Source organism: Phyllobates terribilis, unplaced genomic scaffold (genome assembly GCF_046119375.1).
Source record: "Phyllobates terribilis strain yellow unplaced genomic scaffold, ASM4611937v1 Scaffold_7__3_contigs__length_470593459, whole genome shotgun sequence".
Classification (NCBI taxonomy): domain Eukaryota; kingdom Metazoa; phylum Chordata; class Amphibia; order Anura; family Dendrobatidae; genus Phyllobates; species Phyllobates terribilis.
The window spans coordinates 398,372,484-398,387,265 of NW_027362767.1; the positions used below are offsets into that span (position 1 = coordinate 398,372,484).

The 14,782-nt window shown below is 46.6% G+C and overlaps 1 protein-coding gene across 1 annotated transcript in view; it reads right to left on the minus strand.

Moving 5' to 3' along the window:
• LOC141155001 (cytochrome P450 2G1-like) overlaps window positions 1–14,782 on the minus strand; it is a 48,787-nt gene that overhangs the window by 2,393 nt on the left and 31,612 nt on the right. Inside the window, exons 7-8 of the mRNA XM_073641591.1 lie at window positions 831–1,018; window positions 572–713 (exon numbers count right to left, since the gene is read on the minus strand). Of these exons, the coding sequence (XP_073497692.1) occupies window positions 572–713; window positions 831–1,018 (330 nt within the window). The remainder of the gene's footprint in view (window positions 1–571; window positions 714–830; window positions 1,019–14,782) is intronic.

Genomic DNA, 14,782 nt, shown 5'->3' on the forward strand with positions numbered 1-14,782 from the left:
CTGAAGGTTAATGGTATTACAAGCCTGCCCGGTGCCTGCACTTAGCTGAACGCTGCAGGTAGAAAATGAACTTTATTCTCCTCGGCAGCATTCTGGTCTCACTTATGGGGGTTGCACCGGTGTTGGTTCAGTTCACCGCTCTGAGAATACAGATCAGCGTCTGTAACTGACACTGACTGATGGCTGGCCCCAATGCAGAGCCAGTGTCAGTCAAGGCCGGGGGTGCGGCTACTGCTGCCGGTGACTGAACTGGCGCCTCCCCCATGACTGAAATCTGAACGCTGCCATGGAGAATAAAGTTAATTTTCTCCCCACAGCATTTGGCTAAGTGCAGGCACCGGGCAGGCTAGTAACACTATTAACCTGCTGAATAACCAGATATATGCAGATTAATAGTGTTTTTTTCCTGGTGACAGGTTCCCTTTAATGAAAAATTGTTCTTTCTCGGTTTTTCGGTTCTTATCATTAAAATATTTTATAAGGAACTGTAAGTTATAATTGTAACAGACTCCAGAAAAACCCTTTAATTTTTTTTTACACTACAATATGTTAATACAATATGTGAACATACCTGTAGCAAAAGGGATGAAGGCATCATTCTTTTTAAATTCACCATTTTCATCCAGGAAATTTTGGGGGTTGAATTCATTTGGGTACGGAAAGTGGGTAGGGTCTTTCAGCACAGAGGACAACATTATATATACATTGGTGTTCTGCAAAAACAAGCAGTATAGCTTATAAAGAACAACTCATGACTGTCTACCAAAACTCATTTCATTTGTACTAAAATGGAATGAAAAAGTAAATATTTGACTGTTTGGGATACCAACCTTAGGAATGGAGTACCCTCTGTATGTAATGTCTTTAGTTGTTTTCCGTGGCAAACCGAATGGAAGTAAATCTGTGAATCTTAGTATTTCATGTATAACCGCATCAGTGAACGGCATCTGGCTCCGGTCTTGAAACTTGGGGCATCGGTCACTACCAATCACCTGATCAATCTCCTTGTGGACTTTGGCTAATATTAATTAGAATTAATAACAAATAATGCACACAGTATTTAATGACATGGGCTCAAACATAGCAAAAACTAGGGCTATGCCCAGACTTTTTATCTCATTACCAAATATCAGTTTTATATTTTTAGCCATAGGAATTGATATCTATTAAGAAGGAAAGGCGGTCAGACAATCCTGGAGTTGTAGAAAAGAAGACCAGGGTTGCCATTTGAAGAAAAAAGACATAGCTAATAAGATTTGGATTACTCTCTATAAAAAAAGGCTTATACAAAGCATCTAGATGTGACTATAGTCTAATGGGTGCCAAATATATAACAAAACTTAATACCATCTGGTGTAGACTTTAGAACCAATTGCAGGGACAGATGTACCGCATGTGCTGATGATTCAGCGTCGGTGGAGAAAATGCGGGATGTTGAATTGCAGGTATTGGATATTTTTCAGAGACTGTTGTGATCATTCAAATTTTTGCCTTGGGTAGTTTCTGCTTTTCAAGATGTGTCTTTCTATGTTCAGCTGAAGTTTTCATATATGGCTACTTAATAGCTTTTTATTTATTTCTTTTTAAATGTTTTCTGTCCCTCAATTCAATCTCTCGATTTATAGCATTTGGTTGTGAGCCACAAGATACATTGCTTAGCATAGGAGAATTTTTTTTGTCCAAGGAGATAGATTTTGTTCTTCTTTACAAGCATATTGTACTGTTACATAGAGATACATTTCTATATACTTGTATCTTAGGAGTATTTTTGCTTAGGGGTAAAACAAAAGTTAACTTTTTTTTTAATACAAAATAATTATAAATTTACACAAAACAATTATGCAGCACCCCGAGGGCTCGGCTGCTACAGGGGTATTGCACCTCGAACCAGAGGTGTGATATTCCACTCCCGGGTAAGGATGGAGTATGGACCAGGGCTCAGTTAGCTGCATGCACCACACGCACCCCATTTCCGAGGGACAGCTCAACGGTGCTCCCACGAGACAGAAGTGCAGGCACGACAGCATCTGTTCCTGGCTGGAGTGGGGAGGGGGAGGAAAACCCAGTGGTGTAGGAGCAGATAGGGGTGAGTCTCTGGGCATAGGTAGGAGCCCATTGGTTGCTAGTCACCTGGGCACGGGTGTCAGAAGGAGGTATAAAAGGTGGGCACCATCTTAGAACAGTGTTCAATGCAGTGCAGAGAAGAAGCTAAGAGTGAGAGGAGAAGACAGGAAGCAGAGCCCCTGCATGGGCTCTGCTCCGCAGGCAGGCCTTGTCAGGAGGCTGGAGCCTGAGAGAGAGAGAAAGGAGAATGAACAGAAAGGACAGTAAGAAAGGAAGCAAGGAACAGGAACACAGAGAAAGGCCCAGAGACACGAGGACAGAAGGAACCCCATATGCCCAGGAGATACAGGGTGAAGGGTTGGCAAAGCAGGGTACCGGAACCCAAATTGGTGGAGGCGACTAATCCTCAGCCAAAACCGGAGGTTGTGACCACATCTTGGTGCGACCCCTCACTACATCCACCAGGAAAGCATACCACATAGGGTCAGGGAAACCGGAGAGAGGTTTCGCCGACAGAAGGCCCGAGGAAGCTGGACAAAGGTGGGTCACTGGTGGGGACGGCCAGAGAAAGGAAAGGAAGGGAGTCCTGTGCCACACTCTGGAATTGCCTGGGAGTTGGTCGAGCCCCTTGCCTGGTGGACGCAGCACGGCTTGGGCAGTCACCGCCGGTACCGAGGTGACTAGGACCAGTAAAGAACTGTGAGTAAAGCATTGGAAACTGCAACCACACGTCTCTGTGTTTCATCGCCGCACCAGCACCATTAGTACTGGGACGCTCACACCATTACCACCATCATCCACATTAGCTGCCCTGAGGCAATACTTCTCCCGTGGGGAGTTATCCCATACTTGGCTGCGCATACAACACCAGCCTCAGCGGTCTGCAGCGCAGCGGCGGTCCCCACTGACCGCAATCCACGGGTGGCGTAGTCGGACACTTATTATAGCACCAATAGACTGCCACTGGTTTGACCACCCTGGGCACGGACCGGGTCACCGCCACACGGAGACTAGAGATGAGCGTTGTTCTACTCGAACTGTTCGCCAATCTCAAATTTGAGCTGTTTTGGGCGGTGTTCGAGCCATTCGGCGAACACGAACAATTTGAGAAAAATTCGGCTGTTCGAGGTTATGTTCGATAACTGTTCGTGCACCAAAATCATAACTGGATTTTTTCTCAGTAATGATGAAAATTAATGTTAATACGCAGTTTGAGTGTACAGCGGGGTGGGGGGAGGGGCAGGGGATGGATCTCTGCAGGAACAATGAAGATCTCCATTTTTTTTTCTCTTTCCCGCATTTACAGTGGGGAGGTGCAATCTGTCAGCCTATCAGCAGCGCACACACGGAGCGAAGTGCTTTTTTTCACACAAGCAAGGGCATGTGTCATTGGCAGTGTATGTCACATGTCCTTGCCCTATAAGACCAAGCCATTTTCCCCGTCGCCACCATTTTCTCACTGCTGCAGCTGCGTGTTAGACGGCACCGCTGTTGCTGTGTGCGCTATACCTTGTTAATTTCAAGCCAATTTTCGCACAAATATACAGATAGCTTGGGAGTAGGGAATAGTTGTGATTGCAGTCCTTTTAAGGACTAGGCTACAGCATTTCCTACGACTTTTATCAGGCAGGTCTGTGCTCTTAAATAGATAGGTTATGGGAGTAAAGACTAATTGTAATTGGAGTCCTTTTCAGGACTAGGTTACATCAGTTCATATCAGTTTTTGCCAGGCAGGTCTGTGCCAGTGCTGTGCAAGTTTTTTTCACAGCATTTGGCTGAATCTAGCAAAGCTAATCCTTTTTGGCCTATTGCAGAGTGTGTTAGTCAGTGGAGTAGCCTATCTGTGTTGCAAGATATACCACCTGTGTATAGAATACCAATTTTTTACTGCACCTAGTGAAGTAAAATCTTTTGGGCATAGCATCATTCTATTAATCCATCTATACTGACCTCCATCAGGTTGCAAACTGAATATAATTTTTTTCTGCATCTAGCTCTGAAAAAATATTGGGCTTCTAGCTGTGTGTGGGTCTTGTTCTATTAATCCATCTATACTGACCTCCATCAGGTTGCAAACTGAATAAAAAAATTTTCTGCATCTACCTCTGAAAAAATATTTGGCCTTCTAGCAGTGTGTGGGACTTGTTCTATTAGTCCACCTATACTGACCTCCATCAGGTTGCAAACGGAATATATTTTTTTCTGCATCTACCTCTGAAAAAATATTGGGCTTCTAGCTGTGTGTGGGACTTGTTGTATTAGTCCATCTATACTGACCTCCATCAGGTTGCAAACTGAATATATTTTTTTCTGCATCTACCTCTGAAAAAATATTGGGCTTCTAGCTGTGTGTGGGTCTTGTTCTATTAATCCATCTATACTGACCTCCATCAGGTTGCAAACTGAATATAATTTTTTTCTGCATCTAGCTCTGAAAAAATATTTGGCCTTCTAGCAGTGTGTGGGACTTGTTCTATTAGTTCACCTATACTGACCTCCATCAGGTTGCAAACTGAATATATTTTTTTCTGCATCTACCTCTGAAAAAATATTGGGCTTCTAGCTGTGTGTGGGACTTGTTGTATTAGTCCATCTATACTGACCTCCATCAGGTTGCAAATTGAATATAATTTTTTTCTGCATCTAACCCAGCCAATAGTTTTGGCCTAATACCACAGTTTGGCCACTCAGCTCTGCTCGGTTACCATCCATTGTTTTTTTGTGCAAACAACTCCAGAGTTGTGAATTAGTTAACCACCAAAATGAGTGGAAAAAGGCCTGCTGCTGGTGGAAAGGGGAATAGGCGTGTTGGGAAGGGGAAAAAAGGTTGTGTCCGTGGGGTAGGTGTTAAAGCAACAGTAACATCTGCAGAAGAAAGACCATTTTCCAGCCAAACTAAAATGTCTACTTCTTTTAGCGGACAATGTGATAAGATCCCTTTCTTACGGCCACGCCAATCGCTACAAATTCCAGATGAGGCACAAAAACAGCAGGTGCTTCAACGGATATCAAGTGCTCCTTTAAGTGGGCTCTCCTCCACATCAACTTCAACATCACAAATACTCCAGTCCTCAAAGGTGTCACCCAAATCGCACTTGCTTCCTCACAGCTCCCAAATCTCCAGCTGCCCGTCTGAGTATGAGGTAGAACAGATGGTTGAGTCTGCAGAGCTGTTTACTCATACTATAGCCTGGGAATCAGAGGTCGACTCCAGCGCTTCTGTGAATCCAGACGAGGAAATGATCTGCACTGATGCCCAGAATCTTTATGAGTCGGATCCAGGACCAGACGCAGAAGGGTCTGACCATAATGTAGACCCTCATTCCCAAACTGTAACTCCTGTTGGTGGAGACAATGAGGAAGACGATGATAAGACTCAAATACCTGATTGGAGCGACAACTTTAGTTTTTTGTCAGGGCAGGAACAGGTTGGCTCTGAGGACGACGGGTGTGATAACACACAGGGTGATGATGATGAGGTTGGAGATCCCACTTACTGTCAACCCACAGTCAGCCAAGAGATGAGGTCAGCAGAGGAGGTGGAGGAAGATGCTAGTGACGACGAGGTCAGGTTGCGCCTTCCTGGACAGAGACGTAGTACTGGAAGCACGTCAACAACTGCATCCTCAAACACAACTCTGCCTCTCACCACAAGTCGTGGTGGCTCTTCAGGTCGCATGGGTGCTAAGCCTTGCATATTCTGGTCATTTTTTCAGATCGATAAAGATGACCCAACTCGTGTTATCTGTAACATTTGTCAGCAAAAGCTAAGTAGAGGCCAAAAAATACATAGTTTGAGTACTTCATGCATGAACCGGCACATGGACATGAAGCATAAGTTGCAGTGGGAAGCTCAGTGTGCTACAATGCGGCCTAGCCGGCCGGGCCAACCTCCGTCTGCCATATCTTGTGCATCCGCGGCCTCTTCATCCTCTGTGACTGGGGGGACAGCAGTCACACCTGTTTTGGGGCGCAGACCTGCCACCTCTTTACCCGCAACAGCCAGCGTGATTGGCAGGTCATCATTTTCTTAGGAGGTGGGAACACCAGCTGGTGTTGAGCGCTGTCCGACATCGATAGCACCACCTTTGGATCAAGGCAACCTAACATGTCCGCCTGCATCTTCCTCACAGACCGGCAGATTGCCGGGGACACCCTTATCAACCCCGTCTAAGCACAATAGCCAGCCCTCGGTCCCTCAGATGTGGACAAGTAAAAGACCATTTCCTCCTAGCCATGAGAAAGCTAAGAGGTTGAATTTCACCATCTGCAAGCTCTTGGCTACAGAAATGCTGCCTTTCCGCCTGGTGGACACAGAGGATTTTCGAGACCTTATGTCCGTCGCAGTGCCCCAGTACCAGATGCCCAGTCGGCACTACTTCTCAAAGAAAGGTGTGCCTGCGCTCCACCAGCATGTCGCACACAACATCACCGCTTCTTTGAGAAACTCTGTGTGTGACAGGGTGCATTTCACCACAGACACTTGGACGAGTAGGCATGGACAGGGGCGTTACATGTCGCTGACTGGGCACTGGGTAACTATGGTGACAGCAGGACAAGGGGCTGCTGTCCAAGTCTTGCCTTCCCCACGAGTTGTGCGTCAATCCTCTTTATGTCAAAGTTCCTCCACTGCTCCTGCCTCCTCAACCTCCTCTCGGTCTTCCACCTGCACCCAAAGCCTGTCTGGTCATGCCGCAAGCTTTCTAACTGCGCAGAAGGGATCCTGCACACCTCCTTACTATGCTGGCAGTAGGGCTCAACGTCATCAGGCGGTTTTTACATTGAAATGTCTGGGAAATGTGAGTCACACAGCTGAGGAGTTGTCGTCAGCTCTGGAGAACCAATTTCATGAATGGTTGTCTCCACTGGACCTGAAACCAGGGAAGGCCGTGTGCGACAATGCTGCAAACCTGGGTGCGGCCCTTCGCCGGGGCAATGTCACACACGTGCCTTGTATGGCTCACGTGTTGAACCTGGTTGTTCAGCAATTTTTAGCCCACTATCCCAGACTAGATGGCCTTCTGCAGAGGGCACGGTCGCTGTGTGCTCACTTCCGCCGTTCGCATCCCGCAGCTCAGCGACTTACATCTCTACAGAAGTCGTTGGGCCTGCCATTTCACCGGCTAAAATGCGATGTGCCTACCCGGTGGAATTCAACTCTGCACATGTTGCAGCAACTGTGGCAGCACCGACAAGCCCTGGTGCAATACGTTCTGACGTATAGCCTGGGTCAACGAGATTCAGAGGTGGGGCAAATCACGCTGGAGGAGTGGTCTCAGATCAGGGACCTATGCACCCTTCTGTACAGTTTTGAAATGGCGACGAAGATGTTTAGTGCTGACGATGCCATTATCAGCATGACTATTCCGGTGATTTACATGCTGGAGCACATGTTAAACAGAATTCGGAGTCAGGTGGTGGCACAAGAGGAGGTGGAGGAAGTAGAGGAGGAGGAGTTGTATGCGGAAGGGCTAACATCTGCAAGGTCCAGATGGTCGGCAGCACCAAGGCGGCAGGCATGTGAGGGTGGGGGAGATGGTTTTACCAGGGCGCATGGTAGCAGCCAAACTAGTGAGGAAGGTGCAGGAGCCCAGGAAGAAGTGGAGGACGAACTGATGGAAGACTCATCAGATGAGGGAGACCTTGATCACATTTCTGTTGTGCGAGGTTGGGGGGAGAGGACAGAGGAAGGAAGCATGATTGTTACCTCGCCACCAACACAACAGGGACTTGGTGCTCCTGGATGCGCAACACACATGAGTGCCTTCTTGCTGCACTACCTGCAACATGACCCTCGAATTGTGAGAATTAGAAATAATCCTGACTACTGGGTTGCCACACTGTTAGATCCCCGGTACAAAAGTAAATTTGCAGAAATTATTCCTGCCATAGAAAGGGATGCACGCATGCAGGAGTATCAGCAGAGACTGTTGCAGAATCTTACATGTGCTTTTCCACAAAATACCAGTGGTGCACGTAGTGAATCTCACAGTTCCAACTTGCCAACCGTGGGACCGTCAAGTGTTCAGCACTCAAACCGTAACAGAACCACAGTATCTGCTGGTAACATCAATTTTGCGGAATCATTTCACCACTTTTTTAGCCCATCCTTTGCAAGGCCACAGGAGACAAGAAGTCTGACACATAGTCAACGCCTAGAGACGATGGTACAGGAGTATCTCCAAGTAAACATTGAAGCCACGACTGTGTCACTGGACCCTTGCTCTTTTTGGGCTTCCAATCTGGATAAATGGCCGGAGCTAGCCACTTACGCCTTGGAGATCTTGTCATGCCCCGCAGCCAGCGTTCTGTCTGAACGTGTGTTCAGCGCTGCTGGTGGTGTGCTGACAGATAAGCGCACGCGGCTCTCCACTGATAATGTAGACAGACTCACGTTCATAAAGATGAACAAATCATGGATCCGAAACGACTTTTCTACCCCTGTGTCATCCTGGGGAGAGTAAAAGCTTGATGATTGGTTAAAATCACCCTACCAACCGTTTTAAGCTTTCAAATTACTAATCATGTTTATCTGTATCTTGACTGGAAAATAATTTGGGCTTTGTAGCAGTGTGCAGCATTGATCCTATTAGGCCATCTATACTAAAGCTTCACCAGATTTAAAATTTAAAATAATTTTTAGCTGCATCTAGCCCGGAAAATAATTTTGGGGCTCCGAGATGCGCAAGACACATAAGTGCCTTCTTGCTGCACTACCTGCAGCATGACCCTCATATTGTCAGAATTCGAAGTAATCATGACTACTGGGTTGCCACACTCTTAGATCCCCCAAACTTTTCGATCAACCTTTTCATTTTAATAAAGACCAAAAAAATGGTCATTTTTGAAATTATAAGCATTAGCAGGTTGTTAGAAACTGAAATCAAACAGTTTTCAACTCAAAACTTTATTCTAGGTGATGTTACATTTTCACATAGGACCCCTTGTTCGAAAGGAGCTTCTGAACTCTCTCGTCCATTGAATTTGTCAGGTTTTGGATGGTTTCTGCTTCAATTGTTTTGCATGAGGACAGAATACCCTCCCAGAGCTGTTGCTTAGATGTGAACTGCCTCCCGCCATCATAGACACTCCTTTTAATGATGCTCCAAAGGTTCTGAATGGGGTAGAGGTCAGGGGAGCATGGGGGTCACACCATAAGTTTGTCCCCTTTTATGCCCATATCAGCCAGAGATGCAGATGTTTTATGTGCAGCATGAGATGGTGCATTATCATGCAGAAAAATGATCTTGCTGTGAAATACACGGTTCTTCTTCTTGAACCATGGCAGGAAGTGCTGTTTGAGAAAATCCACATACATTATGGAGTTCATCTTTAGCGCCTTCAGGGATCCTAAAGGGGCCGACAATCTCTCTCCCCATGATTCCAGCCCAAAACATTACTCCACCTCCTCCTTGTTGGCGCTGTAGCCGTGTTTGCGTGGGGTGTCCATCAACCAGCCATCCTCCACTCCATCCATCTGGACCATGGAGCGCTGCACGGCACTCATCCGTGAACAAAACTGTTTTGAAATCAGTCTTCATGTAATGTTTGGCCCACTGGAGCCGTTTCTGCTTGTGTGAAGTGGATAGAGGAGGTCGACAGGATGGCGTATGCACAGCTGCAAACCTCTGAAGGACCCTGCATCTTGTTGTTCGGGGGACGTTGGAGGCACAAGCAGCTTCAAAAACTTGTCTGCTGCTATGACAAGGCTATTTGGCCGCTGCTCTTTCAACCTGACGTAATTGCCTGTAGGAAAGAGTCCTCAATTTGCCCTTATCAGCACGCACACGTGTGTACTGTGAATCAGCTACATACTTCTTGATTGCCAAGACACTTCATCCTGATCATCGCACAATGTTGATTATAGTCATGCCTTGACCTAAACACTCCACAATTTGTTGCTTCTCAGCAGCCGACACATCCTTTTTCTTTCCCATTTTGGCAGAAAATGTAGGCTGCTTAATAATGTGAGAGAGCCTTCTTAAGTAGTCTTGCCTTTCATTGGACACACCTGCCAAACTAATTAGCACACGTGTCTGCAATTGCTTACAGTGATATAAAGAGCCCTGACACACATCACCATCAATGAGTTTAACTGACAAACAAACAAATTCTTCCCTTATCACTCCTAAACACTTTTTGCATAATAATTTGGAACGCAGTGTACATGTGCTTTTCCACAAAACACCAGCGGTTCACGTAGTGAATCTTACAGTTCTAACTTGCCAACCGTGGTCTGTATGGAGTTGTTCAATAAAGGGCCCAAAATTAAGATAACATAGATGGGAGAGGTCTCTATGAATAGGAATTCCTAAGTATTTGATACCCTGTGAGGGACAGGCAAAGGGAAAGTTGGACTGGATGGAATCCTATATGGATTTGGGGAGGGAGACATCGAGGACCTCAGACTTCGCTGCATTGATTTTAAAATTTGACCATGTAACAAAGTGATCTATTTCAGCCATAACAGCAGGGATGGATATATGTGATTGAGTGATATATACTAGGACATCATCAGCAAATAGAGAGCACTTGTACTCGGTGCCTCCCACCTCAATCCACCTAATATTGGGGTTATAGCGAATTGATGAGAGCAGGTGCTCCGTCACTAGGATGTATAAGAGAGGGGACAGAGAACATCCCTGCCTTGTCCCATTGGTGATTGTGAAAGGTGATGAAAATGTTCTGACGCGCCCCCTGGGCCTTGGGACACCCGGAGCCGGACCCTTTTTGGTGGATGCTGGTGGTTGTAGTCTCCGTGGCGGCAACCCGGTTCCGTGGCTCAGGGCGGTCAAACCAGTGGCGGAACTATTTATGTGGTTTTGATGTTTAAATGTCCGACTACGCCACCCGTGGATTGCGGTCAGAGTGAACCGCCGCTCCAGGGCAGACCGCTGAGGCTGGTGTTGTGGGTGCAACAGAGCGTAGCATAACTCCCCACGGGAGGAGTATAGCCTCAGGGCAGTGTATGCGGAGGATGGGGGTGATGGTGCAGGGCAGCAGCAGTAACGACACGGAGTCAGTGATGCAGTCCAGGGCCTTTACTCACAGTTCTTATTATCCAGACCACGTCTGCAGGTAACGGCTGCCCACGTCGTACTGTGCTCACCAGGTGAGGGGCTCAGACAACTCCCAGATAACTTTGGAGCACTTCACAGGACCCCCTTTGTGTGTCCTTTGTCTGGCCTTTCTTACCAACACTTCTGTCCGGCTGCCTCGGGCCTCCTTTTGGTAAACTTGGCGCCAGTTTCCCTGACCCTATGTGGTGCCTTCCTAGCGGGTGTAGCGAGGGGCTGCGCCACATAAAATGTCAGAGCCTCCGGTTTCTAGCTGAGGGTCGTTTCCTGCCTCCACTAGTTCGGGGACCGGTCTCCCCCTTTGGCCTGACCCCTCCACGCAGGTGGATTCGGGCGTGCGGTGGCGACTCGCCCGTCCGCACCCCTGGGATCCCTTCATTCCTCGTTCCTGGAGCCTTCTCTGCTCCTCTTCCTTCCTTCTCCCTCTTCCAGGCCTGGGCCTCTGTTACTAGGCCCGCCTCCGGAGCAGAGCTCATGCAGAGCCCCTGCTCCCTGCCACTTCTGCTCAGACTTCTCTGCACTGAACTAAGATGGTGCCCACCTTTTATACTCCCTTCTCAATGCACCCAGGAACTGCTTCCTCCCTGCTCCTGCACTACAGGGTTCCCCTTCCTCAGTGTTCCCTCCCCCCACTCCAGCCAGGGACAAGGACTGTCGTGCCCATCTCAGGGGCATATTGGTCGCCCTGCCCCACGGCAATGTGGTGTAATGCATGCAGGTGTCGGGTCCTGATCCACACTCCATCCTTACCTGAGAGTGAGATATCACACCTCTGGGTGAGGTGCAATACGTCTGTAGCAACCGAGCCCTCAGGGTGCTACAGTTCCATTTATCTTCAGCCTAGGTGACGTATTGCGATACAGGGCCGTGATTTTGGCTATAAAAGGGTCCCCTAGACCCCTACCCCAAGCTTTTTAAGAGAATCATATATGGCGTGCCAGGAGACTCTATGGAATGCTTTCTCAGCATCCAACGAGAGTATCTACTTACAAATTTTTAACTGCATCTAGCCCAGGAAATACTTTGTGCCTAGTAGCAGTGTCTGCTAGTCAGCGGATTATCCCGGCTGTTAAGCAAGCTACACCACCTGTAGTTTAGACACTTAATTTTTTCAAAGGAAATGATTCGGGACCATGGGATACTTAGTGAAGAGCATCAGGAGGCACCCCAAGGCATAGGGGCTGGGACTGGCATTAGGATGCCTTGCGGTGGACAGCCGAGCTCGATCCTTATAAAAGCTTTTTAACTGCAGCAGCTTTAGTGGACGCTACTGGAGCTGGAATTATGCAGCTGCTGGCATGAGACTTGCCCTCCAATAGATCCTTCTAAATGGATTTAAAGTGTATTCATTCAAATTAGAGAGACAATTTAAATTAAAAAGCTTAGAGCTGCCTCCACCACAGGGGGGCTCGCTCGACCCACCAGCGGACAGGCACCAGTATTGGGAGAGGGGGGCTGGCCGTCAGGGTTCACCGCGGCTCTGGCAAAAACCCGGCTTTACGGAGGTGGCACGGGCAGGAGCGGACTGGCCGTGTCGGCTTCTCACTTTTTGGATTTTAGAAGGGCATGACATGCCTATATCTGTGTCTCCCCCTCCTTTTACTCCTCCACCTCTTTTATTTTCGCATGACTATATGTACTTGTCACTTTTCCATGTGTTAGTTATGTCTTCTGAGCAGTTTGTCAGCTTTTGGACACCTTTGAAGGTGTTTTCTATGTGTTTCTATGTGTTTTTGTTTGCCTGCCATTGTTTTTAACGGTGTTCGAAGGTGTTCGACGAACAGTTCAACGAACAGTTCGGCGAACACACGGGTGTTCGACGAACCGAACCGAACTCGAACACTACGGGGGTGGCTCAACACTAACGGAGACTATAACCCCCAGCATCCCACCAGCGATCCGGCTCCGGGTATCCCCTGCACAGCACAGGCCCAGGGGGCGCGTCAATTACAACAATCATATTGTTAAAAACACTGCAAATCAGTAATTAACATAAATATATTCAAAATTTCTGTAATTGGAACAACTCGCATAGTACAATGATCAATATATTTTAAGTAATTAGAGGTATGATTGTTTTTTTTTCCAAAACATTCATAAAAAAGTGAATACAATTGTAATTCTTATATTTTAACCACATTTCAGCTCATTTAGCAAAATAAACAAGACCCAGTTGATTCACAAAAATGTCATTGTGTATATATATGTGAAAAAGCTTGTGCACAAGACCCTATTTCTGGTCCAAGTGCTATCTGTTAAATGTTATTTAATGGGGCAAAGTAGATAAGCAATATTTTTCACTGACCTATTTGGCTTAATTGCAATAGATGCAGGGGTTACAGTCGCATTCGAGCCCTTGACTCTAAAGTGGCCCAAAAAGACCCCATGGCCCACATGAGAAGACCAGACCAGTGGTAGTTAGTGGCCCTGTTGGAAATTTTGAGTTGGGGTCCATGAGCTTCAATTTATGCCTCTGATATTTACATGCCCAGCTCAGGGACGCGCCTTGAAAAATTCCTAACTGCCAGAAATGCTCATATCAATCAAGAGCACAGCAGCAACTGCCTCCAGAATCCACAATCTAGATAGTCATCAAATATACAGCGTCCTCATTATCCTGTCTTAGAGCTCTTTCACACTTCCAGATATTTCTGGTACTGGAAAAATTACTACCAGATATATCAGTGTCCGTGTGTGGCAATCATGTGCCGCCCGTGTGCCGCATCAGTATCACATGTACTGGTGCCTGGAAACCAATGGTACAGTTCGCACAGTTTCCAGGTGCCGGGTGCTGGAGGCAAGTCTCATCATTGTCCCCTGCTCGCACTGTGATCATCGCAACTTGGGGACAATGTTGAGACTTGTATTCAGCCCCAGCTGTCTACAACAAATGTAAAATTAAGAATAAAATAAAAAAATCAATATCCCTCACTTGTCCGAAGTTGAAAGAATCCATAATGTCCCACGCCATAATCCAGCTATGCGACATTTTCTCATCACCATGAGTGGTGGCTTAAGGTGACCGCTCATGCTGAAGAGCAAAGGAGAATGACTAGACGCAGCGTACGGGCCTCTGAACTTTGATGAACTCATTGTGGTCTTATCAATGTTACCACACATGGAGCAGCATAAAAATATACCCAAAAAAACTATTCCCGAATTGCTGGTTTTTGCTCTTCGTGTCTCCAAAAATCGGAATAGAAAGGGGACAAAAAATGTTATGTGACCAAAAATGTTACCCATAAAACAGTGAAGTTGTCCCTCAAAAAATGCCCTCTCGTTACTCTGTCAGCAGAAATCTGGAAAAATTCTAGTTCCCAAATATGGCGATGCAAAAATATTTTTTGAAAAAAAAAAGGTGTTTTTTAGTGCGTGACTGCAGCCAAACATAACAAAATATATAAATCTGATATCACTGTAATTGCAATGACCCGAAGAATAAAGTTGTCTAGTCACTAGGGTTGAGTGAGTATGTTCTGTCCGAGTATACTCGGGCCGAGCTCCGAGTATTTACAGCTGCTCAGTGATATGGTTGAATTGCTCCCGTGTGCATGATTTGCAACTGTTTGACAGCTTTATTACATGTGAGGAATGTGTAAGAAATAGACATTCCTCACATGTAATAAAGCTGTCAAACAGTT